Source organism: Staurois parvus, unplaced genomic scaffold, assembly GCF_062004578.1.
Source record: "Staurois parvus isolate SC_StPar_1 unplaced genomic scaffold, SC_StPar_1.0 ptg000582l, whole genome shotgun sequence".
NCBI lineage: Eukaryota > Metazoa > Chordata > Amphibia > Anura > Ranidae > Staurois > Staurois parvus.
In genome coordinates, this window is record NW_028318378.1 from 1,442,568 (window position 1) to 1,468,059 (window position 25,492).

Here is a 25,492-nt window from a genome sequence, read left to right on the forward strand (position 1 = left end):
ATTGGAATACAAAATGTTTAGATAATGTCCAAAAAATAGAGTTATGTTCTTGAGATACAAATTGTATGTAAAATTGTTTGTGTAGTGTGAATCTGTAGGCTCCTTAGCCCAGCTTCTAAAAAGTGTGCCACCAAAAAGTCTTTGTTCTGCTCTATAAAGGAGCAATTCAGCCCCCACCTTCTCCTAAAAGTTGGCTGGTTTTCCTCTCTGGTTCTTATAGTCCCACAATAATATCTGGTGACAGATGTATAGAACAAACCTTCAGTCTTCTCCCCTCCCCTAGGAGAGAGTCTGAAAATGAATCCTTGGGACCTCTAATCAAAACTTCACTGACATTCCATCAGTCAGGGGGGATGGGATGTGTTACACATACTGTATATACTATATATATATATATATATATATATATAAAATATTTCCTAAAAATATTCTTAATATAAAAGTTATATCATATATAAATATCCTAATCAAGAAATATTACAGTATAAAATGTGTATGCTTAACATGTATCAAGTAGATTCTTACAAATCTCTATTAGTGAAACTTTAGCTCCTACCCACAGAGATGGGGGAGGAAAGCTAGCAAACCAATTCATGACTAATTACTACCATGTTACTAGAATGTAGAGAAAAGATCCAACACATTCATACATATGTTAGTAATGTCAATAAGCAGATATTAGGTTATGGAAGGCTTCTAACAGGAACATTTCCCTCACTCAGGACAGGAAAGTGGCTTCTCTCCCGTGTGAGACTTCTGATGTGTGTAAAGACTGGACTTCTCTGAAAAACATTTCCCGCAATCAAGACAGGAAAATTGCTTTTCAACCACATGAGACTTCTGATGTCTGACAAGTTTTGATTTTACTACAAAACATTTCCCACACTCAGGACAGGAATATGGCTTCTCTCCTGTGTGCAATTTCTGATGATAATAAAGATTGGGCTTCTTTGAAAAACATTTCCCACACTCAGAACAGAAATATGGCTTCTCCCCTGTGTGAGATCTCTGATGTGTGTACAGACTGGACTTATCTGAAAAACATTTCCTACACTCAGAACAGGAATATGGCTTCTCCCCCGTGTGGGATCTCTGATGCCTGGAAAGATGGGACTTCGCTGAAAAACATTTCCCACACTCAGGACACAAATATGGCTTCTCCCCCGTGTGGGATCTCTGATGTCTGGAAAGATGGGACTTCACTGAAAAACATTTCCCGCACTCAGGACAGGAATACGGCTTTTCCCCCGTGTGACATATTTTATGCACATTAAGATTGTACTTAGAACAGAAACCCTTCCCACACTCAGTACAGGAGAATCGCTTCCCTGTTGGAAGGCCGGCCCGGTCCCGCACAGTCTGAGGTTCCTCAGGATACGAGGAATCCGATGGTCCATCTACACTGGGTGGTGCCGGATGGACATTGGAGGGAGCCGGGTTTTCTCCTGGACTATACTGTGTGATGTCCTCATCTTCTACTTTCCAGTCTGGAGACAAAGTGAGACAATCCTCGGAGGTTTTCCTCATCTCCCGGCCATGGACTAAAATACAAAGACAAAGAGGATTACTAGACAGGAGCTGATTGGTTCCCCCAAACCAGGACTCCACCCACATCAGGCAGCTTGGTCTCTGAGGAGCTTACAATTCCACCCTCAAGGGAACTAGGAAATGGCTCCTCTGATCTCCTACCAGGTCATTTCTTTATTCATGGACCTTAGTCACAGAGTGAGGAAACAACCAGAACTGTCTTTTATAGGAGGGACAGTGATGAGGGGATTATAGGACGAGGGTCCCCACCCCCTCTATCACTCATTGCCAAGGTGAAGACTGGACTGATCCTGAAGACCACCATCATTGGGGTATTGACTCCTCCCTCATTATCACTTTCTGTTTAAGGGTCCAAAGTTGGAGGATGTTATCACATTATTATCACCATGTAAAAGTCTGTGCTCCAATCACATCATCCGATATAAAATGTCCAGCTGGGAGGAAATGGGTGTAAAATAATTAAGACCTATGTAATGTCCAACTTATATAGGATACAAAAGTTAGGACTATACAGTATTAGTTTTCTTCTATATTTATCTGGTGATCTAGCCAGTAAATCTGTTGTTTTATAAAGACCATTTACCACTGACAGGGGGCTTACAATGATCAGCTTTTATTTATTCATGTAAAACTTTTATCCCAAAAAGAAAAACCTGTTTGATGAAACTGATTATGAAGTGTGAGCTGGAGTTTGGCTTCAATTAGTTACTGTTTTTAAATCTGCTAGTACATCTAACACCCTCCTGCCCCCAGACTGACCATGCTGCTGTCTCCACAGTGGGGGCGCTCTAATACAGAAGGTGTGTTACTGGCCAGATCACCAGGTGAACACAGGGAAAGAAGCCAAAGAAAAGGAAAGCAGCCTCCACACCCAATGATTGGTAAGCTATAATATGGGACATTTGTGGTTTAACTGCTTGCCGACCCAGCACAGTGTTGTTACTGCAGCAGGGCGGCACCTGTATGCACAGTGCTGTCTTTTAATGTCGCTGTGCAAAACAGGTAAGGGGCGCGCGTGAGGCGTGTTCCCGCCCTACCCTACCTGCCGATCGTGGCAGCGGGTGTCTGTCACCAGCTCCAGGCAGGTCATTTCCCGCGGGGTGCCAGCGATTACAAGTAATCACTGACAGACAGCACGGCTGCAGTGTTTACATTGCAGCTCTGCTATCTGTCAGTTCCAAACACGCTGAACCTGAGAGAAGACTTAATCTCTAGGGATCAGTGTGTTCCCTTCAGTACACACCCCCGCCCACTAGTAAAACACTCCCCTCACACAGTTAACCCTTTCATTACCTAAAAAATGTTAACCCCTTCCTCCCCAGTGCCATTAGTACAGGGTCAGTGGTTTTTTTTGCACTGATCACTGTATTGGTGTCACTGGGGATGTCAGTGACCCCAAGTCAGTTCTCCCCTATGTCAAAATGTCTGCCGCAGTCCCGCCATAAGTCGCTGATCACTGTCATAAATCGCTGATCACCGCAATAAGTTCCATTATTAGTATAATTAAAAATAAAAATCCCAGTATCTTTCCCGCCATTTGTAAACGTTATAACTTTCACATAAACCAATTCATTTACACGTATTGGGATTATTTTGTAGCAAAGACATGTCGCAGAATGCATTTTGGTAGAAATTTATGACTAAATTTGATTTTTAAATTTTTTTACTGGACATGTTTTATAGCAAAAAGTCCAAAATATTGTTTTTTTTTCTCAAAATTGTCAGCCTTTTTTTATAGCGCAAAAAATAAAAAAAACGCACAGGCGATTAAATACCACCGAAAGAAAGCTCAATTTGTGGGAAAAAAAGGATGTAACTTTCATTTATGTACCGTATTGCATGACCGCGCAATTGTCTGTTAAACTAGCACAGCGCTGTATAGCAAAAAATGGAGTAAATTGCATTATCTATCCCATAGTTTGTAGACGCTATAACTTCCACACAAAGCAATCAATATGCACTTATTGGGATTTTTTTACCAAAAACATGGAGCAGAATACATTTTGGCCTAAATTTATAACTAAAACTTTATAGTTTACTATATATTTTTTATAGCTGAAAGTAAAAAATATTGTTTTTCTTCAAAATTTTTGGTCTTTTTTTATATATAGTGTGAAAAATAAAAAGTGCACAGATGATCAAATTACACCGAAAGAAAGCTCTATTTGTGTGAAAAAAGGACGTAAATTTCATTTGGGTGCAGCATTGCATGACCGCGCAATTATCAGTTGAATTAGTGCAGCGCTGAGTAGCAAAAAGAGGTCATTAAAGGGGGTAAATCCTGAGGGCAAGTGGTTGGTGAAATCTCATCCTATGTCCAGTGATAGCAGTGACATCTACTGGCCACAGTGAGACATCACAAGACAACCTAAACTTAGGGAGAAACCAAGTGAAGAACTATACAATCAGCCTGAGCCAAGTACAGCCCAGCCACAAACTAAACCCACATAGTACCTCTATTCAGGACAAGGGGGCGATACTAATAAATAGTGTAAGGATCACATCCAATTGGTGTTTAGTAATCAGAGATCACTTACAGTGGTTGTAACCCTCAGACATGGAATATGAACAAAGCATATCCCTCTACAGTGTGTACTTGTCTCACTCCAGAGCAATAAGAGCCATTTCTGTCTGCTGTCTCCTTCCTCTGTGATCAGCATGAATCACTTCTAACAAATCTTCCTGACACCAAGAAAAAAAAGATGACAGGGGAGGGAGCTCCAGCACACAGCCTCTGATTGACAGCCTCAGCTCTGTTCCTGTGTGAAGGAAGTGTGTCCCTTCCCATCAATTGTTTCTCAGAGCTCATTTCACTGAGCTCTGAAGAGAGTGACTTCAGCTCTCTGCCCCCTTTTTTCTGACTTCTCAGACAAGCTGTAAATATTCTAGACTTTGAACAAATATAGAGAAGAAAGTGCTACAGATACACAGGTACAACGTATGTAGGAGGATTTTTTTTTATCTCTGTGTGTCACCTGAGGCCAGTCACTGCACTGGGTATATGGAGGGTTTACAACCACTTTAAATGTTTACTGTAGACAAGTTGCAGAGATCCCACACCGCTGCCTCCCATCTCCTGAGACTGCACTCAGTGACTTGGGTCTGAGACACTACAGACATATCCCTCCACCCGGCACAGCCAGCAGATAACAGAGAAGGTCCTCTGGGAGAATTGTTCTGTCAGACATGTTTCTGGACCCATAGACATCTATGGTGAAAATGAACATCTTGCTGCCAGCTGAACCCCAGAACCTCCATAAATCCAGTCTAGAGACATAAATTGTGTCTGCAGCACAGAGAAGGAAGATTATCCGAGAGAAATCCAGGAATACAGGACGGGGAACACAGCTCAGGAAAGTGACCAGGGGATTACAGGCTGATATCACCCAGTCCCCGCCCTACTCTGGACCAATCAGTGAGCAGTATGGGTGGAGGAATGGATTTAGTGTTCATGACCCACCTGTGCTGATCTCTGTAGGAGTGTCCTCCTCTATAAATGTCCCCGTTATTCCATCCTCCTCCATAGACTGCTGATCATCCCTCACATACGCCTCTTCTTCTTCTGCTTTCACCTCAAATTCTCTCAGGTCTCCACTCTGAATATATAATAAAAATGCCATCAATGGTAACAATGCAGATAATGTACAGATCCTAATGATACTATCAGTGATTGTTCCTCATCTACCTGATGATGGTGAGGGATGGTGTGACCTTCCTGTGTGGAATCCCGGGAATACAGAGGACGGGGACATCTCTCTGGTGGGTTCCCATGACTGGATCCATCTGTAGGAAACACACACACTGACTGAATCCATTGTTTCTATGTGTTTATCAGATGATGGGGGATCTAGGTGGATCCTCCGTACTGCTCTCTCCTTTACAATAAAGTCTCCTCTTACCCGGTGATGTGAGGGGCGGCTGATTGTCCATCATGACGTTCTTGTAGAGATCCTTGTGTCCTTCTAAATACTCCCACTCCTCCATGGAGAAATAGACAGTGACACCCTGACACCTTATAGGAACCTGACACACACAATGATACAGTCACCATCCAGACACATCCCTTGTCTGTTACTGGAGAATGTCCCAGAATTCCCGGCACCGCTCACCTCTCCTGTCAGCAGCTCCATCATCTTCTTGGTGACTTCTAGAATCTTCTGCATGTTGTGTCTCTCAGGGTTTAGGGAGTCACATGGAGGCACTGTGATGGTCATATGATCACCTGACTTCAGAAGAGGAAATCTCTGTAATGAGGAACCAATAAGAATATCATGTTAGAATCCCAGAATCCTCCTCACCCCTCCGGTCAGGTCTGTGTGTAGCAATTGTGCACACAGAGATGGACGCGGCCCCCCATTTTGTTAAGAATTTTCTATGTTATACAATTTCTAACTCTCAAGGCAGGCTACCCCCTCCATCTTGTAGATCTCTCATCCCCCTCCCTCGCTGTGGGGTGACATGTGGCCTGAGTGATGAGAAGGGTCACAGGCGGCCAAAACACAGCAGGAAGCTCCGAGCTATAAAACCTCACGAGCTGGGTGCCTAGCTGTCTAAGAAACTGTGCAATCTGGCACATAGTAAAAGTATAAACCGAGTCCCTCACTGAACTTCAAAAGACCTTCCAAGGGGTTGTAAAAACAGACTTACTTTTAAAAACTCACTTTTCATATAAGTTGATATCTTCACGTAGGACATAACTACCTAAACATGGAGCCTATATTCGGAAGGCTCAGATTGAGGCCATTCTCCTGGTATGTGACACCCCTTAGCTGACATACAGAGAAAAACAGAAAAGTATATCTCTTGAACCATTCATGTGCATATTTCATGTTTCATCTCTAACCATTCCGCAGATGCGGCTGAGTATTAATATACTAGTGACCAGGCCGGCAAATGTACCTAGGAAAAGTTATGAGCCAAAATATTAGCTAGGAGAGATTCTGGTTGTAACTTAGGTCTCCACCCAACACCCCTCCCCAAAAGGAGACCATTGGTTACTACTCCAAAGAGACACCCTGCTGGGATTTGCTAGAAAAAGGCTGTTATGCTTGGAGTGTGGGTGAGAGAAGAGAAGAGTCTCCTGCTTTTAACATCGAAACTAGCAGTAGAGATAAGAAATCCTTTTTGTCTCATGAGACTTGAAGCTGCTTAACACAAGGCTTTTTGGCTAGTACTTCTCTACCTAAACTTCTTTCTGTTGTCTCTTTGCTGTGTTATTGCTCTCTATATATTTATATATATTGGTTACATCTTTTTTTTGTAAATATTTTTATTGCACCCTTTTGACCTTTTAGTAATAAAACTTACTTTCTGAAAGTGTTGAACTGTTTCTAAAGCTCTTTAATGCAACCTACGAATTCCTGCTGCTGAAGAGCGCTACTGTGTGTGTTTAACCCTCTGTATAACCTGCCTGCGGTTACAGTGGTATACAGATGATTATTTCAACCATCCTAGTGTTATTGCTGATATTGTCAAGTTTCCTCTTTCTCTGTACAAAAAGGAGGTGGTGGCAGTGTGAAGGGTTAATTGCGTAATTAACCTGACCCAGTAACAATTGCGCTCAGGCTGCTGGTACATCAATTTGTGGTCCAGTGAGTTGGAAAATCGTTGTGCAGGGTGCAGCTGGCCGTGGCATTGTTACGCATGTAATATTGCGGTTTTAGATTGGCTAGTCCTTCGGTCATGAGTCTGGTGAGAGGGGCAGGGATTTGACATCGCAATCGTCACACTGTGTATTATTAATAGAGATAAGAGTGATGTCATGTGACCTCCCAGAATTCTCCTCACCTCTCCGGTCAGGTATGTGTTTTATTAAGAGATGAGTGATGTCATGTGACCTCCCAGAATCCTCCTCACCTCTCCGGTCAGGTCTTTGTTTTATTAATAGAGATGAGAGTGATGTCATGTAACCTCCCAGAATTCTCCTCACCTCTCCGGTCAGGTCTGTGTTTTATTAATAGAGATGAGAGTGATGTCATGTAACCTCCCAGAATCCTCCTCACCTCTCCGGTCAGGTCTGTGTTTTATTAATAGAGATGAGAGTGATGTCATGTGACCTCCCAGAATTCTCCTCACCTCTCCGGTCAGGTCTTTGTTTTATTAATAGAGATGAGAGTGATGTCATGTGACCTCCCAGAATTCTCCTCACCTCTCCGGTCAGGTCTTTGTTTTATTAATAGAGATGAGAGTGATGTCATGTGACCTCCCAGAATCCTCCTCACCTCTCCGGTCAGGTCTTTGTTTTATTAATAGAGATGAGAGTGATGTCATGTGACCTCCCAGAATCCTCCTCACCTCTCCGGTCAGGTCTGTGTTTTATTAAGAGATATGAGTGATGTCATGTGATCTCCCAGAATCCTCCTCACCTCTCCGGTCAGGTCTGTGTTTTATTAAGAGATATGAGTGATGTCATGTGATCTCCCAGAATCCTCCTCACCTCTCCGGTCAGGTCTGTGTTTTATTAACCTCCCTGATGGTATTCCCGAGTGTAGCTCAGGGTAAGGTTTCAGGACCACAAGCGGTAACCCCGAGCTACACTCGGGAATACCATGTGGCGCTGCTCCGTGATCCCTCGATCTCCCACCTTGTCCTCCGCTCCCACGATGTCCCTCCTGCAGTGTCCCAAGCAATGTATTCCGGCGGATGCCGTCATCTGTTTTCTAGGTTCCATCCCCTGCGAGCGTCGGGACGTACGAGAAATTTGAAAATGGCAAAAAGTGACATTCACTAAAATCACATAGTATAACATTCCTGTATCAAACCATTTCACATACATTTTGTCCCGAGTGCTTTGTCCGGCGCCCTGACTGCATTTTTACTGTTCTTTCTGCCTGGAAACTGAGAAACATCCATGGCGTCCAAAAAGCGTCCCTTTAGGTCAGACGCGGTTTTAGACCGGCTAGAGAACAGCGATAGTAAATCAGAACCACTTGCAGAATTGAGTGATAATGATTGGTGGGGGAAATTCCTCATCAGACACTGAAAACGATTCTGTGACTGAGCTCAGCGATGTGCGAACTTGGCGCTCTATTTCACATTTCAGTGTTTTTGGTTTGATTATATTATTGAATTACATTTATTATTATATTATTATTTTTTATGATTATTTATTAAATTATTATTTATGATTTTGTGTTTCAAGTTTTATCCTCCCCGGGATGGTTACTAGACTCTTGTTCAGACAGATTTCAGTGAGTTATTCCTAAAAATTACAGCCGACAATAAAAAAATACATATTTCCATGCAAAAAAATGTTCCGCTTTCAGCACAGAAATACTGACATAATCAGACCGCTAGGGAGGTTAATAGAGATAGGAGTGATGTCATGTGACCTCCCAGAATCCTCCTCACCTCTCCGGTCAGGTCTGTGTTTTATTAATAGAGATGAGAGTGATGTCATGTGACCTCCCAGAATCCTCCTCACCTCTCCGGTCAGGTCTGCGTTTTATTAATAGAGATGAGAGTGATGTCATGTGACCTCCCAGAATCCTCCTCACCTCTCCGGTCAGGTCTGCGTTTTATTAATAGAGATGAGAGTGATGTCATGTGACCTCCCAGAATCCTCCTCACCTCTCCGGTCAGGTCTGCGTTTTATTAATAGAGATGAGAGTGATGTCATGTGACCTCCCAGAATCCTCCTCACCTCTCCGGTCAGGTCTGCGTTTTATTAATAGAGATGAGAGTGATGTCATGTGACCTCCCAGAATCCTCCTCACCTCTCCGGTCAGGTCTGCGTTTTATTAATAGAGATGAGAGTGATGTCATGTGACCTCCCAGAATCCTCCTCACCTCTCCGGTCAGGTCTGCGTTTTATTAATAGAGATGAGAGTGATGTCATGTGACCTCCCAGAATCCTCCTCACCTCTCCGGTCAGGTCTGCGTTTTATTAATAGAGATGAGAGTGATGTCATGTGACCTCCCAGAATCCTCCTCACCTCTCCGGTCAGGTCTGCGTTTTATTAATAGAGATGAGAGTGATGTCATGTGACCTCCCAGAATCCTCCTCACCTCTCCGGTCAGGTCTGCGTTTTATTAATAGAGATGAGAGTGATGTTATGTGACCTCCCAGAATCCTCCTCACCTCTCCGGTCAGGTCTGTGTTTTATTAATAGAGATAAGAGCGATGTCATGTGACCTCCCAGAATCCTCCTCACCTCTCCGGTCAGGTCTGTGTTTTATTAATAGAGATAAGAGCGATGTCATGTGACCTCCCAGAATCCTCCTCACCTCTCCAGTCAGGTCGGTGTTTTATTAAGAGGTACGAGTGATGTCATGTGATCTCCCAGAATCCTCCTCACCTCTCCAGTCAGGTCTGTGTTTTATTAATAGAGATCAGAGTGATGTCATGGGACCTCCCAGAATCCTCCTCACCTCTCCGGTCAGGTCTGTGTTTTATTAAGGTATACGAGGGATGTCATGTGACCTCCCAGAATCCTCCCCACATCTCCGGTCAGGTCTGTGTTTTATTAATAGAGATGAGTGATGTCATGTGACCTCCCAGAATCCTCCTCACCTCTCCAGTCAGGTCTGTGTTTTATTAATAGAGATGAGAGTGATGTCATGTGAACTCCCAGAATCCTCCTCACCTCTCTGGTCAGGTCTGTGTTTTATTAATAGAGATAAGAGTGATGTCATGTGACCTCCCAGAATCCTCCTCACCTCTCCGGTCAGCAGGTAGATGATCTCCAGGGTGAGGTTTAGTATCTTCTCAGTCATGTGACTCCGGTCCTCCTCCATCCTCATTGGTGCCATCATGTGATCTATACAGGTCTCCTTGTAGACGGATAACTTTGGGAAATGAAAGTAAGAATGATTTGGATGGTATTGGTCACACAATAATAGGATGTGGATGTGAGGGGGGAATAGGAGGGTTGCTGGACATGTAAGATCTACTTCCCCATGCGAAGACAGTACTCTGGACTGTTTAGTATTTGCTAAATTTTGGAGGTCCCGGGACCCTCTTGACCTGTCAAATCAGAAATCCCCTTTTCTCTGTTGGGTTTGTTTGGTCTCTGAACTGGTTTTGATGAGTTTTAGATCTGCAGACAAGGAATGATAAATCTGATCCTTCCTATGACTTGTTTGCTCTGAGGCAGTGCTGTGAGGTCAATGTCGGCTCATCATGATGTCCAGGAAGGGGAACTTACTGACTTTTGGCCGGAGTTGCTGGCTAATCAGGACAATTGGCAGACCTCCGGCTGCAGGGCTCCAATCTGTGGCAGCCTGCTGACTGACAGGAGTGATGTCACTGTCACTCTCTGCAGTAAGAGAAGAGATTGGATTGGGTAGAAGGAGGATGGTGCTGGTGGAGTAGAGAGCTGTCAGGAAGGAGCCTATTCTGTTCCCTCCAATGACAGCCTAGTGTGGGTAGAAGGAGGACAGCAGGAGGATCTGAGTATCAAGTATACTGTAATATCCAGGACATTGTACAGAGTGGTGGTGGGTTCCTGGGGCTCTGAATTCCAGCACCGGGCACTGCCAGAGCCTGTGTCATGGGAGGTATTGGAATGTCCCCCCACACTTACCTTTTAGTCAAAAATGCACCAAGAGTCCTCCAATAAGAACAAGTGTCCACCAAGGGTGAAGGATTGTCCTTCTGCATTCTATTTGGTATCTTGGAATACATTATTTGACCAGTGAGATGGTAAGAAGGTGAAGGTCGCCTTCCTTTCCTGGTAGGAGTTCTGTAAGGAGGTCTGGAAAGTAAGTGCAGGTAAGAGGAGAACCAGAGACCAAGAGCCCCCCTCCCTGCCTCAGTGTCCCCCTGAGCCTGACAAACTTCTCTTTCCTCAGAGCCCTGCTCCCCACCAACCCTATCCTACCAGATTCCTTCAGCTACTCTACCCCCTTAAAACCCTTTAACTTCACTATCCCCTCCGGGGCCCCAAAGTCTCCCATCCTCAGTAACCCCTGAGAGACCCCTCAGCTCCTCTACTTCCCTCAGACCCCTCAGTATTTCCCTCCCTCTGACACCAATGATGGAACATATTCTTCATGGCCGGCTGGGGAATGTTTTCTTCCTCCTGAGCAGCAATGTAAGGGGCTCTATGCTCCATACTCCTGACCCCGGCACTCCATCATTGTGTTGGCTGCATAGTGTAATGATTGCCCATTGGCTGCCTGTGTAGTGTCATCATTGTCCTTTGTAGGCCATGTATGGTCAGGATGGTCCTTGTCTTGTCTATTTATTGTCAGTGCTGTTTGTTTAGAGGACCATATTACTAGAATTTATCTCCACAATGAGGAGAATGTTCCGGCCCCGGAAGTGGGGGAATGTTCTGCCCCTGAAGGGGTTCATCTGGGTTCCCACACTATATATGTGTGTATCATCATCTGCTGGAGATAAAAGACGTCACAGTGACTATGGAGGAAGAGGACGGACATGACTATGGAGGAAGAGGACGGACGTGACTATGGAGGAAGAGGACGGACGTGACTGTGGAGGAAGAGGACGGACGTGACCGTGGAGGAAGAGGACGGACGTGACCGTGGAGGAAGAGGACGGACGTGACCGTGGAGGAAGAGGACGGACGTGACCGTGGAGGAAGAGGACGGACGTGGTCATGGAGGAAGAGGACGGACGTGGCCATGGAGGAAGAGGACGGACGTGGCCATGGAGGAAGAGGACGGACGTGGCCCTGGAGGAAGAGGACGGACGTGACTCTGGAGGAAGAGGACGGACGTGACTCTGGAGGAAGAGGACGGACGTGACTATGGAGGAAGAGGATGGACATGATGGGGGTTTACTGGGTGTAAATAGGAAATAACATCTTATTACCTCCTCTGCTGCCACTTCCAGCAAGGTCTCCTGTCCACTTTGTATGGTATACAACTTCCTGTCTTTATTCCAGATGACTTCCTGTCTGTGCCTGACATCACTTCCTGTCTTTGCCTGACATCACTTCCTGTCTGTGCCTGACATCACTTCCTGTCTGTGCCTGACATCACTTCCTGTCTGTGTTCTATAATAACTTCCTTTCTGGATAGAAGTGAGATCACCACCTTGTGGAGTTCATAGGAACTGCAGCCCTGAGAAACATTAAAATAACCGTTCCTGTGGTTTCCATGAAAGATCAAAAATAACTAAAAAAAAGGGGAGGGGAGGAGAGTCAAATCAGGAAGTAGTAGGGCATGGAGATGTATGGAATCCATCGATCCCATATTTTATCACATTGGTGATGTAGCTAGGGGCAGTGTTGTGGATGGCTTTGTACGTTGTGGTTAGTATTTTTGAATTTTATATGTTGGGTTAGTGGAAGTCAGTGAAGGGATTGGCAGAGAGGGGCAGCAGTCACTGATTGGTTGGGTTGTCTAATGAGAGCGATCCCACCAAACCTGATCCTTCTGGGGGGACAATGCAAAAATATATATCAATCCACTCATAATGACATCATCTTCTGGGAGTGTCTGCACATCCATCCATTTCATACACATTTCATTGTCTCAGCAGATCTCCTGCAGACTATTAGCACCCATTTCCCTCTCTACGTCTCAGCAGATCTCCTGCAGCCTATTAGCGCCCATTTCCCTCTCTATGTCTCAGCAGATCTCCTGCATCCTATTAGCGCCCATTTCCCTCTATGTCTCAGCGGATCTCCTGCAGCCTATTAGCTCCCATTTCCCTTTCTACATCTCAGCGGATCTCCTGCAGCCTATTAGCACCCATTTCCTTCTCTACGTCTCACCGGATCTCCTGCAGCCTATTAGCGCCCATTTCCTTCTCTACGTCTCACCGGATCTCCTGCAGCCTATTAGTGCCCATTTCCTTCTCTACGTCTCACCAGATCTCCTGCAGACTATTAGCACCCATTTCCCTCTCTATGTCTCAGCAGATCTCCTGCAGCCTATTAGCACCCATTTCCCTTTCTACGTCTCAGCGGATCTCCTGCAGCCTATTAGCTCCCATTTCCCTCTCTATGTCTCAGCAGATCTCCTGCAGCCTATTAGCGCCCATTTCCCTCTCTATGTCTCAGCGGATCTCCTGCAGCCTATTAGCTCCCATTTCCCTTTCTACGTCTCAGCGGATCTCCTGCAGCCTATTAGCTCCCATTTCCCTCTCTATGTCTCAGCAGATCTCCTGCAGCCTATTAGCGCCCATTTCCCTCTCTATGTCTCAGCGGATCTCCTGCAGCCTATTAGCTCCCATTTCCCTCTCTATGTCTCAGCAGATCTGCTGCAGCCTATTAGCTCCCATTTCCATTTCTATGTCTCAGCAGATCTCCTGCATCCTATTAGCACCCATTTCCCTCTCTATGTCTCAGCAGATCTCCTGCATCCTATTAGCGCCCATTTCCCTCTCTATGTCTCAGTAGTGGTGTGACTACAGATGATCCCTCAATGTCGCCTCTCCAAGAATAATGTCCCTTCAATCTAATATTCCTGAGACATCTATACAAGTCCTGTGCCAACAACAACTTCTTCATGATACCTTTAGGGCTAAAGCCCAAACCTTTCCCCAGAAGGTCCATCTTACCCGATGTCAGTCCAGCTGAGGAGAAGGTGACAATTCCGTCTATTTCTGTTGATGATGAATCATCTGTTGGGATGGTTGGATGAGTGGGAGATCCCTTGTTGCAGCGTTGATGTTTCCTCCCCTGTGGCTGGATCTCTGCTGTTTCCTTGATTCTGATGGACAATACGAGGTCGGTGTTGTCCCTCTATAGATCCTAATAAAGTGCCTCCAGCAGAGGAGGGAAGTGATGGGTCAGAGGCTGTAGAAGAAGCTCTAGTGAGCAGTCTAGATGGACGAGGTGAGTCTTGTGTAGGTGGTGCTCCAAGAGTACGCCTGATTAGTAGACGGTTAGATGTTGGACTCCTTCAGCTGCTCGGCTGACAATGCAGACTGCAGTGTAGACTCCACCTGTGTGATCTGTACAGCCAGACCAGCTTCTTCCTTCTGGAGAAATGAAACTCAGAGAACAATGGAGCTTTTGTTTAGGACTTGTGTAAACAGACCACTGGACTCCTCCCTGTCTACAAACAGACCATTAGACTCCTCCCTGTCCACAAACAAACCACTGGACTCCTCCCTGTCCGCAGACCACTGGACTCCTCCCTGTCCGCAAACAGACCACTGGACTCCTCCCTGTCCGTAAACAGACCATTAGACTCCTCCCTGTCCACAAACAGACCACTGGACTCCTCCGTAGCTGCATACAGACCATTGGACTCCTCCCAGTCCACAAACAGACCATTGGACTCCTCCCAGTCCGCAAACAGACCACTGGACTCCTCCCTGTCCGTAAACAGACCACTGGACTCCTCCCTGTCCGTAAACAGACCACTGGACTCCTCCCTGTCCGTAAACAGACCACTGGACTCCTCCCTGTCCGTAAACAGACCACTGGACTCCTCCCTGTCCGTAAACAGACCACTGGACTCCTCCCTGTCCGTAAACAGACCACTGGACTCCTCCCTGTCCGTAAACAGACCACTGGACTCCTCCCTGTCCGCAGACCACTGGACTCCTCCCTGTCCACAAACAGACCACTGGACTCCTCCCTGTCCACAAACAGACCACTGGACTCCTCCCTGTCCGTAAACAGACCATTAGACTCCTCCCTGTCCACAAACAGACCACTGGACTCCTCCGTAGCTGCATACAGACCATTGGACTCCTCCCAGTCCACAAACAGACCATTGGACTCCTCCCAGTCCGCAAACAGACCACTGGACTCCTCCCTGTCCGCAACCAGACAACTGTACTCCTCCCTGTCCGTAAACAGACCACTGGACTCCTCCCTGTCCGTAAACAGACCACTGGACTCCTCCCTGTCCGTAAACAGACCACTGGACTCCTCCCTGTCCGCAGTCCACTGGACTCCTCCCTGTCCGCAAACAGACCACTGGACTCCTCCCTGTCCACAAACAGACCACTGGACTCCTCCCTGTCCGCAAACAGACCACTGGACTCCCCCCCTGTCCGCAAACAGACCACTGGACTCCTCCCTGAACACATACTGACCAGTGGACTCCTCCCTGTCCACAAACAAAGTTGGGGCCAGTTTACCTCATAGCCCCCTTGGAATACGCTGTGCTTCTAATATTCAGATAAAGTTATCTTTTTACATAGACAAGACAGCTGTCTTTAGGAACTTCTCAGGAGGACTTTGATCTGGTGTCATTTACCCAAAAAACCCTTCCCCCTCCTCCACTAAGAACACCCTCTTCCCCCCACAGAGGACACCCTCCCCCACTAAAGACACCCCCCCCCCACACAGAGGACACCCTCCCCCACTACAGACACCCTCTCCACTGAAGACACTCCTCCCCCTCCTTTCCTGTGCTGGGGACACTCTTCTCCTTCTGAGGACACACCTCTCCCCTAGTGTTGTCACCTCTCCCCACTGAAGACACTCTTTCCACTGAGATCACCCCCTCCAGTTTAACCAGTTGCTGCCCAGTCTATAGCCAGATGGCGGTTGGACGAACAGCTCGCCCCTCCAGGTGGTGCCATATGGTGTCCTTTCTGGAGCGTGCACCCCGCAGGGCTGTGGTGCGATCTGTCACCGGCCATGTACCTCAGACATGGCCGATGACAGATCTGTGCACCGGCCCCGTTGCCAGTGCCATGTGACCTGCTGTGACCAATCACTGTAGGTCACATGACAGTTTTATACAATGGATGGCTTCCTTTCATGCCATCCATTGTATACAAGTGTGTCTAGCTGTGAATGGTCACAGCGATCACATGCACAAGCTGCACCAATCACAGCCCAGCTGTGTCATGTGATTAGCTGTAGCCAAATCACAGCTAAGCACAAAAAAACCCTGAATGAATCGATGTCATTCAGGTAAATGCATAAAACCTCCAGCAGCACTGAATGTCCGTTCAGAAAGCACGCTGGATGCAGGACAGGCCAGTACCTCGATGGCATATTGAACAAGTTCTGGCCAGTGATCCATCCTCAAGACCCAGTAACCCAGTGGATGCTCAGTTGGAAAGGTCTCCAAGTCTGTTCTTGCCCCTAGATAATCCTGCACCATATGATGCAGACCCTGCCGATGGGTGCTTAAACCTAACAGCCCCGGGTGCTGAGGACTAAAGAACTGTTTAATCGGTCAGCTGACCGCCTTCTCCACCGCTCTTCCTTTGACAGAATGAAGCCTCAGAAACACGTTGTCCAGGAAATGGTGACCTCCCAGTGTCTGGAAAGGTGTTACACAATTTCAAGGCATCCTCAGGATGTTTCATCCTCTGCTCCCTCTGGGAAGACTGGATGAGCTCTGCACCTTTACCCTTGTAACGTGGATCAAGAAGGGTTGCCAACCAGTATTGATCCCTCTTCTTGATAACACATATCCTCAGGTCCTTACACAGGCTTTGCAGAATCAGGGAGCCCATGCAGTGTAAGTTTGAGGAGGCAGGAGATTCTGAGTCCTCTGGGTCACTGAGGATGATATTTCCAGGAACTACCTTCTCCCAGCCATGTACTACTCCTGGCTGGGTTTCTGAGGACTGAAAAGTGTCCCTTGAATACTGCTCTATGTGATCCCCTACTTCCATGTTGCTGCAGTCCTCCTCCTCCTCCACTTCCTCCTCCTTCTGTGTGTTCTGAAGCCCCACAGGAATGGTTTCTGCATAAAGAGAGCCTTGAGAGGACAGGAAATCCTCCTCTTCCTCCCGCTGTTCTACCTCAAGTGCCCTGTCCATGATTCCATGCAGCGTGTGCTCCAGCAGGATGACTACAGGGATAGTATCACTGATGCATGCAGTGTCACAGCTCACCATCCTTGTGGCCTCCTCAGATGGTGACAGGACAGTGCATGCATCCATTGTCAGCAGCCACTGGTGAGGTGAGAAGAAGCCAAGCTCCCCTGAGCCTGTCCTTGTGCCATTTTCACACAGGTACTCATTGATGGTCCTCTGCTGTGTGTGCAGCCACTGCAGCATCACCAAAGTGGAGTTCCACCGAGTGGACATGTCACAAATGAGTCGGTTGGTGGGCAGGTTGAATTTCAGCCAACTGAACACAGGCCGTGTATGACCAGCAGAAATGGCCAGACTTTTCTGGCCTGCCTCAGAAGATCTTGAAAGCCTGGGTACCTGTTCAAGAAGCGCTGCACCACCAAATTCAAGAAGTGTGCCAAGCATGGAACATGTGTCAAGTGTACCTGTTGGAGGGCGGAGAGCCCCTTCAGAGCTGACAGAATCTCTGACCTGATGTGGCTCCTGTCCCTTAGACAGACCAGCTGAAGCACCACATGGCATCTTTTAGCCTGTCTGCTCGCATAGCCCCTTGAATGCTTACGGAGCAGGGACAGACTGACCATTTGGAAACTTGGGCACTGCCCGAGGGCCCAGGGTCAGTAGGGGGCCCCATGAGATGCCCCTGGTACCTTTTTAATAGGCTTTTTTGAGTTTGGGCAAGGACACAGGAGCCCCATGATCCCCTATTGCCTGGGGGCCCCATGAGTTGTCGTCCGCCCCTGTTATGGAGCACTGCTGCTTCAGAGGACAATTCAGCAGAAGAGGCCATAGAGGAAGAGGAAGGGGAGGGGGTGGAGCAGACAGATGTGGCAGAATCACCACCAGGTTTTTGGAGGCATGGTGGTGGAACAAGCTCCAGAACTGAACCCTGTCCTGCATCCTTCCCAGCTGCTAGCAGAGTCACCCAGTGTGCCGTGACGGATATGTAACATCCCTGACTGTGCCTGCTGGACCACGTGTCAGTAATGTGGACCTTGCTGCTGACCGCCTTGTCCAACAAGGCCAAAACATGACCTTCCACATGATGGTACAGAGCTGGAATGGCCTTGCATGAAACAAATTGTCTTTTCGGAACCTGTCACTGTGATACAGCACATTCTGCAAATTCCCGGAAGGGGGAAGAGTCCACCAGATGGAAAGGCAGCAGTTGTAACGCAGCAATTTGGCCAGGATAGAATGTGGATGGGTGGGACAGTCTATTTTTTCACGGTTCAGCAAATGGGGTAGTGAAATGTTCCTGCTGAAATCAACAGGTGGTGTCCTGCTGTCAGATGGGCCACCCACTGCTGTACCATCACTCCTCTCAGTGGAGGCTGTTGAGAAGACCTGACAGTAGAGATCCCAGATGAGGAGCAAGGAGAAGTCTGCACTTTTTCTGGGTCTTTCAGGTGCTGTTACCAGCGGGCTGCATGGCAGCTCATCATACGTCTTGTCAATCATGTGGTGCCCAAGTGGCTGGTGTGTTGCCCACGCTTGGTCTGCTTCAGTCAAAGACTGCAAACAGCAATGCTGCACATGTGTTGAAGAAAGCCCAAACCAGAGAACTTGTGGAAGTCTGCCTGGAGTCAGCAGCGCCCCCCACCTGTGGAGCTCTGTCGTGTGATGCCATTGGTTGGCTGCCCTTATGCCTGTCCCTGGAGGACATCCTGCCTTGTTGGAGTTCTGCCTCCTCCTCACTGTCCTCCTCTGTTCTCTCAGGCACCCAAGTATGGTCAGTGACCTCATCATCCCCATCCTCCTCATCAATGGAGCCAACTTGGCAGTGTGCTGTGGCTGGGGGAACAGGACTGACAATTTCTTTTCCCTCACTGGCGCCCCCTCTCTCTAGGCTCACGTCACTCCTTTCCTCATCCTGGGAACCAACATCACAGCATTCAGATTGCTGCACATCCTCCAGCAGCATGGGACTGACACTATGATCCAATCATTCTGGTGACTCCTCCATGCATGATGGTGGGGCTACGGAAGGAGCAGCTGTGGTGGACAAGGAGCCGGAGGAACAGGACACTTTGGCAGCTGTGGTGGAAGGCAAAATAGTGTGAGCCTGGATGACAGAGGATGAGGATGACTGACTTATCCACTCCACCACCTCTTCTGCATGTTGTGGTTCAATAATACAGCCAGCACTTTGGCCAATCATGGCTCTTCCTGAGAACTCAGCTGTTATTGGCCAAAGCGTTGCACCTGACCTGTGGTCAGGTGCAATGTTTTGGCCAATCACAAGGCATGTTTTACATTGTTTGGGCACGCGGGCAAACTTCCTGCATAATGGTGAACACTCAAACGGCTAATGTTCGAGTCGAACTTATGTTTGTCTCCAACCGTTAGCCCATCCCTACTCAAAATATTATTTTCTGCGGATCTACTGCTTCCACTTTACACCTACTTCATTGATCTTGTGTTGTTTGCCAGTAAATTGAGAATACTGAACCATGTGCAAATCCATATACAACAAAGTGCTCTGTGCTCAAGATGCAGTTCCCTGCAGATCTACTGCTTCCACTTTACACCAACTTCATGTAGCACTACCTCAGAAGGAGCTGAATGTTGCCCCTGGTTTCCCTTTGCTTTGCCCCACAGCAAGGCAAACACACACACTTCTGCTCGTTGTCTCCAATGACCAGTCTAGGGGATGTTTTGTGTTTGGAGTTTATTGTAGAACTGGGGATAGGGATGGGGAATGTAGTCGGATCCTCCAGAATCAGAACTCTTCACACTGAGGACATCTAGCTGATCTCTTAGTAGAACACTTGTGAAGTCTCGGCTGACAGTAGATAGCAGACTTCTCAGTAACAAATAGCAGCAAGTAGTTGTAGGAGAGCGAAGTCCCATTAGCAGTAGCAATACTTGGACAAGCTCTGCAGAACACTAGGCAGGGCTCCCTTTCTCAGACCCAGGCTGACTATCAAGCACCAGAGGGGTAACAAGCACACAGAGCCCCCCAGATCTCTCAGAGTTTGCACTCACAGGTCCAAGGACAGAATGGTTGCCTCCTTCCAATCTTCCAAGCCACTCTCTCCAGTGATACCAGACAGAGCTTTGGCAGACAGCTCCCCTCAGTCAGCTTACTGTAGAATCAGGGTCACTCTCTAACTTCAGGCCCTCAGGTCACCCACCCGAGGTCACATAACAGCAAGTGCCAGGCGAGGCAGCCTGCCTCCAGCCTGGCTGGTGCAATCCTCTCCGAGGAAAGACACTGAACCCATGTGCTCTCAGAATATAAATACCACTCCCAGCATGCAATGGGGCCACCCTCCCCTGCAATTGGCCAGGACTGTATCCATATTCATGCTGGTCATTTGTCTAGCCAATTCCCATGTTCTGGAAGACTCTCATAGCTTCCTGAAGGCGGGAAGAACTCAGACAAACTCCAACAGAACCAGAGCAGCATGAGCAGACCTGACTAATCAATCACAGCTCTCTGTAACTCAGAATACCGACTGAATTTACCTGACAGCCTCTCTGGTGAGCAGAGAAACACAGCTATGCTTTACCTGACTACACATCCTAGACCTGACCAGGAGGGGGCGCTACATTCATTCATCTCATCAGATTTGCTGCTATAGGAAATCATCTCAAATCCTGTGCAAATCCATGGAGACGGACAATATTGTGTGCTCAGTATAGTGTTCTCTGCAAGTCCACCGCTTCCACTTTGCATCTACTTCAATCCACTTATTTTACTACAAAAATCCACCAATCAGTGAAAAGTTGATAAGGTGTGAAAGTGCTCCGCCCTCCAAACTGTGTCAGCTGTAGTGTAGCCCCGCCTTCTTCCACCTCTTGTACACGGGATGGTGAGGGCGCCCCCTAGTAGTGCTTCCCCCTCACCACACCAATAGGACTCCCAGCTTTTCAGCTCCCAGAGTCAGAAACATCCTTCACACTCTCCTCATCTCCGATGGTAAAGGAACCGGATCCTCCTCGCTCACTCCTGCAAGTCTGCTGCGGGTTCTGTCAGTCTCCCTCCTAGACTCCGCCTCCAACCGCCATTCCAGCAGGAGCTCCGCCTCTAAATACACACTCAGGGAGGAGAAAAAGGGGAACCCGACATCTTGTGACACCTTTTATTACATGGAAATACGAAAATCAACGGGACTAATGCAATCACATTTACTGCAAAATCAGAGGGGCCAAAATCCCTCCCCCCGAGCAGTCATATATTTCTGTCCCCCTTGGTGGGAGTGGAGGTGACCCCTCTATAAGGATCTACAGTCCATACACACCCAGCACAAAGCCGGGGTCACACTACCAGACGCTTCTCGGGGCTGCAGTTCCTCTGAGCTCCACAAGGTGGGGATCTCACTTCTACCCAGACAGGAAGTCTGTATGAACTACAGACAGGAAGTGATGTCAGGGACAGACAGGAAGTGATGTCAGGTACAGACAGGAAGTTCTATGAATGAGGAAGTAGAGAGTCGACATTCCTGGATCTGGCAGCAGAGGAGGTAATACGTAGATGAGCCCCTTCAGGGGGAGGAGTTGATGATAATATATTTGCTCCCAAAGCTGGCCTACATGGTTCAGTTTTATCGTTCAGCCAGCGGGATGACCATAAAAACTGAAGTGATTCCCCCATCCACACATTGGAGTTGGATGGGGAATCCTACCCGCTGCACTCTTGTATTCTGACAATGGGGGGACTCCTCCGCTCTCAGAATACACGGATCAGCACTGAAGCTATTGGCTGCAGCCGCTGGGGGAGTGGCTTTTATCCGGCAGTGGCCACACATGGATGGAAATGTGAGCGATCCCTGCTGAACCAGCTGAATTTCCATGGATCTATGGTCACCTTCAGTGACTTCCTCCCCTCCCCCTCATCTCCTTCATGATGGAAGTCATGCTGAGATCATCTCCCATTGGCTGAGCAATATTCTCATTTGTCTCTCAGCTCCTTCTTGCTATTCCTCGTCCTGCCTGTTGTTTCCTTGGATTGATTTTCTGTGTAGTGACCCCGGCTTGGTCTCTTGGATGCGCTCGTCTGTTGCTTGCCCTGACCTTTCTCCTGATTCCTGGATCTCCTCCTCATCTCTCCTCCATATCCTCTTACACAGCTTTTCTCCACACCTGCAGTGACCCTGGGGGGAGGAAACTTGGCACCAGCACGCCGCCAAATCCATCCCCACCATTAGGGGCTCTGGAGACAATTGTCTGCTATTTACACTCCGTTCCTCCGCACGTCACCTGATCACATGACAGCTTACTTCCACAGATTCCGGACAGATTTCTGGATGGTAAAGGTCAAAGGTCACTCTTCAGTTTAGGAGAGGTAGGACGCACCCAGGAACAATGATTTGATTTACATGGGAGGCACATCTAGAGGGCCCCTCAAATCTCCCCATCCAAATGTCCCTCCATCCAGAGTCTATATGTCCTATGACATCACACTGACCTCACAGCTCCTCCTCCCAATGTCCCTCCATCCAGAGTCAGAGAATCCTATGACATCACACTGACCTCACAGCTCCTCCCCCCCAATGTCCCTCCATCCAGAGTCAGAGAATCCTATGACATCACACTGACCTCACAGCTCCTCCCCCCCAATGTCCCTCCATCTGACATTTCTCTGATGCTCTTAGGATGTGGGGCCCCTTGGTATCCTCACATGTAAAGTGGGACTGTTGGTCCTGCGTTGTATGTAATGACATCAGAATGCTGCAACAAGCCTATACCCTGCGTAGTGTGGGGGTCCTGTGGGGGGGAATTATACCTCAGCCTGAAGTGGGGCTTTAATAAAATGGAGACCTGAATGGAGAGGTGAGGAGGATTCTGGGAATATCATTTGATGTGACTATTTGTGTTCAGATGTAGAGTTTTCCTCCTGTGAAGTCTGGAGATCATATGACATCACATTGCCTCCACCTCCCTCCCTGATAGAAGAGAGAAAGAAGAAGAAGATTCTAGAAGTCACCAGAGAGATCACTGAGCTGCTGACAGGAGAGGTGAGCGGTGCCGGGAATTCTGGGACATTCTCCAGTAACAGACAAGGGATGTGTCTGGATGGTGACTGTATCATTGTGTGTGTCAGGTTCCTATAAGGTGTCAGGGTGTCACTGTCTATTTCTCCATGGAGGAGTGGGAGTATTTAGAAGGACACAAGGATCTCTACAAGGACGTCATGATGGACAATCAGCCGCCCCTCACATCACCGGGTAAGAGGAGACTTTATTGTAAAGGAGAGAGCAGTACGGAGGATCCACCTAGATCCCCCATCATCTGATAAACACATAGAAACAATGGATTCAGTCAGTGTGTGTGTTTCCTACAGATGGATCCAGTCATGGGAACCCACCAGAGAGATGTCCCCGTCCTCTGTATTCCCGGGATTCCACACAGGAAGGTCTCGCCATCCCTCACCATCATCAGGTAGATGAGGAACAATCACTGATAGTATCATTAGGATCTGTACATTATCTGCATTGTTACCATTGATGGCATTTTTATTATATATTCAGAGTGGAAACCTGAGAGATCCTAAAGTTGAGGATAAAGAGGAGGAGGATGAGGATGGGGGGATTGAGGAGTCAGAGCTTCTAAGAGAACACAAAGATCTGTACCAGGACACCATGGTGGAGTCATCCAGCTACAGGAACCCACCAGAGAGATGTCCCCGTCCTCTGTATTCCCGGGATTCCACACAGGAAGGTCACACCATCCCTCACCATCATCAGGTAGATGATGACAATTATTGGTAGTTGTGATTTATACACAGCATGTTTGTTACAATGAATGTTTTATTATATCTTTCAGAGTGGAATCCTCGGGGATGATAATATTGATGTTAAAGAAGAGTATAAAGAGGAGGATGAGGAGTATGGAGTGATGGAGGAGTTTTCAGAAGGACACAAGGATATGATGGAGCCACCTAATACCAGGAACCCACCAGAGAGATGTCCCCGTCCTCTGTATTCCCGGGATTCCACACAGGAAGGTCACACCATCCCTCACTATTACAAGGTTGGTGGGATGGAGCATCTAGAACATGGATTCATGGAGACAATGTGTGGAGTTCTTTTATGTGACCTTATATTTACAGATGATATTTTCTCTCATTTTCTTGGTTCAGAGTGAAGATCTGATAGACATCAAAGTTGAGGTTAAAGAAGAAGAAGAGGCGTATGTGAGGGATGATCAGCAGTCTATGGAGGAGGATGGAATAACGGGGACATTTATAGAGGAGGACACTCCTACAGAGATCAGCACAGGTGGGTCATGAACACTAAATCCATTCCTCCACCCATACTTGTCATGCTTTCCTTCACATTGATCCAGCATCGGGTTTTGCCTCCTGTCTGTTCCTACCTATCCCCCCTGAACCTAGGTGTTATTAAGCCTTTACATTTGTGTATTAGTGTTTGAGAAACGTGTCTTCATGTGGACCCTTTGGACCCTTAAACAGAAAGTGATAATGAGGGAGGAGTCAATACCCCAATGATGGTGGTCTTCAGAATCAGTCCAGTCTTCATCTTGGTTGTTCTCCCCCCATCCTCACTCTCTGACCTCTGGTGGGGCTCAGCCCCGCTGTTCTTCATGACTAAATCATGGACTAAATAAGGAAGTGCAGTACTTCTTGTGTTGGGAAGATGGCGATGAGTGATAGAGGGGTTGGGGACCCTCGTCCTATAATCCCCTCATCACTGTCCCTCCTATAAAAGACAGTTCTGGTTGTTTCCTCACTCTCTGACTAAGGTCCATGAATAAAGAAATGACCTGGTAGGAGATCAGAGGAGCCATTTCCTAGTTCCCTTGAGGGTGGAATTGTAAGCTCCTCAGAGACCAAGCTGCCTGATGTGGGTGGAGTCCTGGTTTGGGGAAACCAATCAGCTCCTGTCTAGTAATCCTCTTTGTCTTTGTATTTTAGTCCATGGCCGGGAGATGAGGAAAACCTCCGAGGATTGTCTCACTTTGTCTCCAGACTGGAAAGTAGAAGATGAGGACATCACACAGTATAGTCCAGGAGAAAACCCGGCTCCCTCCAATGTCCATCCGGCACCACCCAGTGTAGATGGACCATCGGATTCCTCGTATCCTGAGGAACCTCAGACTGTGCGGGACCGGGCCGGCCTTCCAACAGGGAAGAGCTTCTCCTGTACTGAGTGTGGGAAATGTTTTTCAGATAAGTCTAATCTTTACAGACATAAGAAATTGCACACTGGGGACAAGCCACATTCCTGCCCTGAGTGTGGGAAATGTTTTTCACAGAAGCCCCATCTTTACATACATCAGAGATCTCAC

General features: G+C 47.5%; 1 protein-coding gene across 1 annotated transcript in view; it reads right to left on the minus strand.

Annotated features, from left to right (window-relative positions):
* Window positions 1-10,344, minus strand: part of LOC149450126 (uncharacterized) — a 100,097-nt gene extending 89,753 nt beyond the window's left edge. The window contains exon 1 of the mRNA XM_089692357.1: window positions 10,240-10,344. Coding sequence (XP_089548483.1) covers window positions 10,240-10,302 — 63 coding nt within the window. The 5' untranslated portion in view covers window positions 10,303-10,344. The remainder of the gene's footprint in view (window positions 1-10,239) is intronic.
* Between the last annotated feature and the right edge of the window lie 15,148 nt (window positions 10,345-25,492).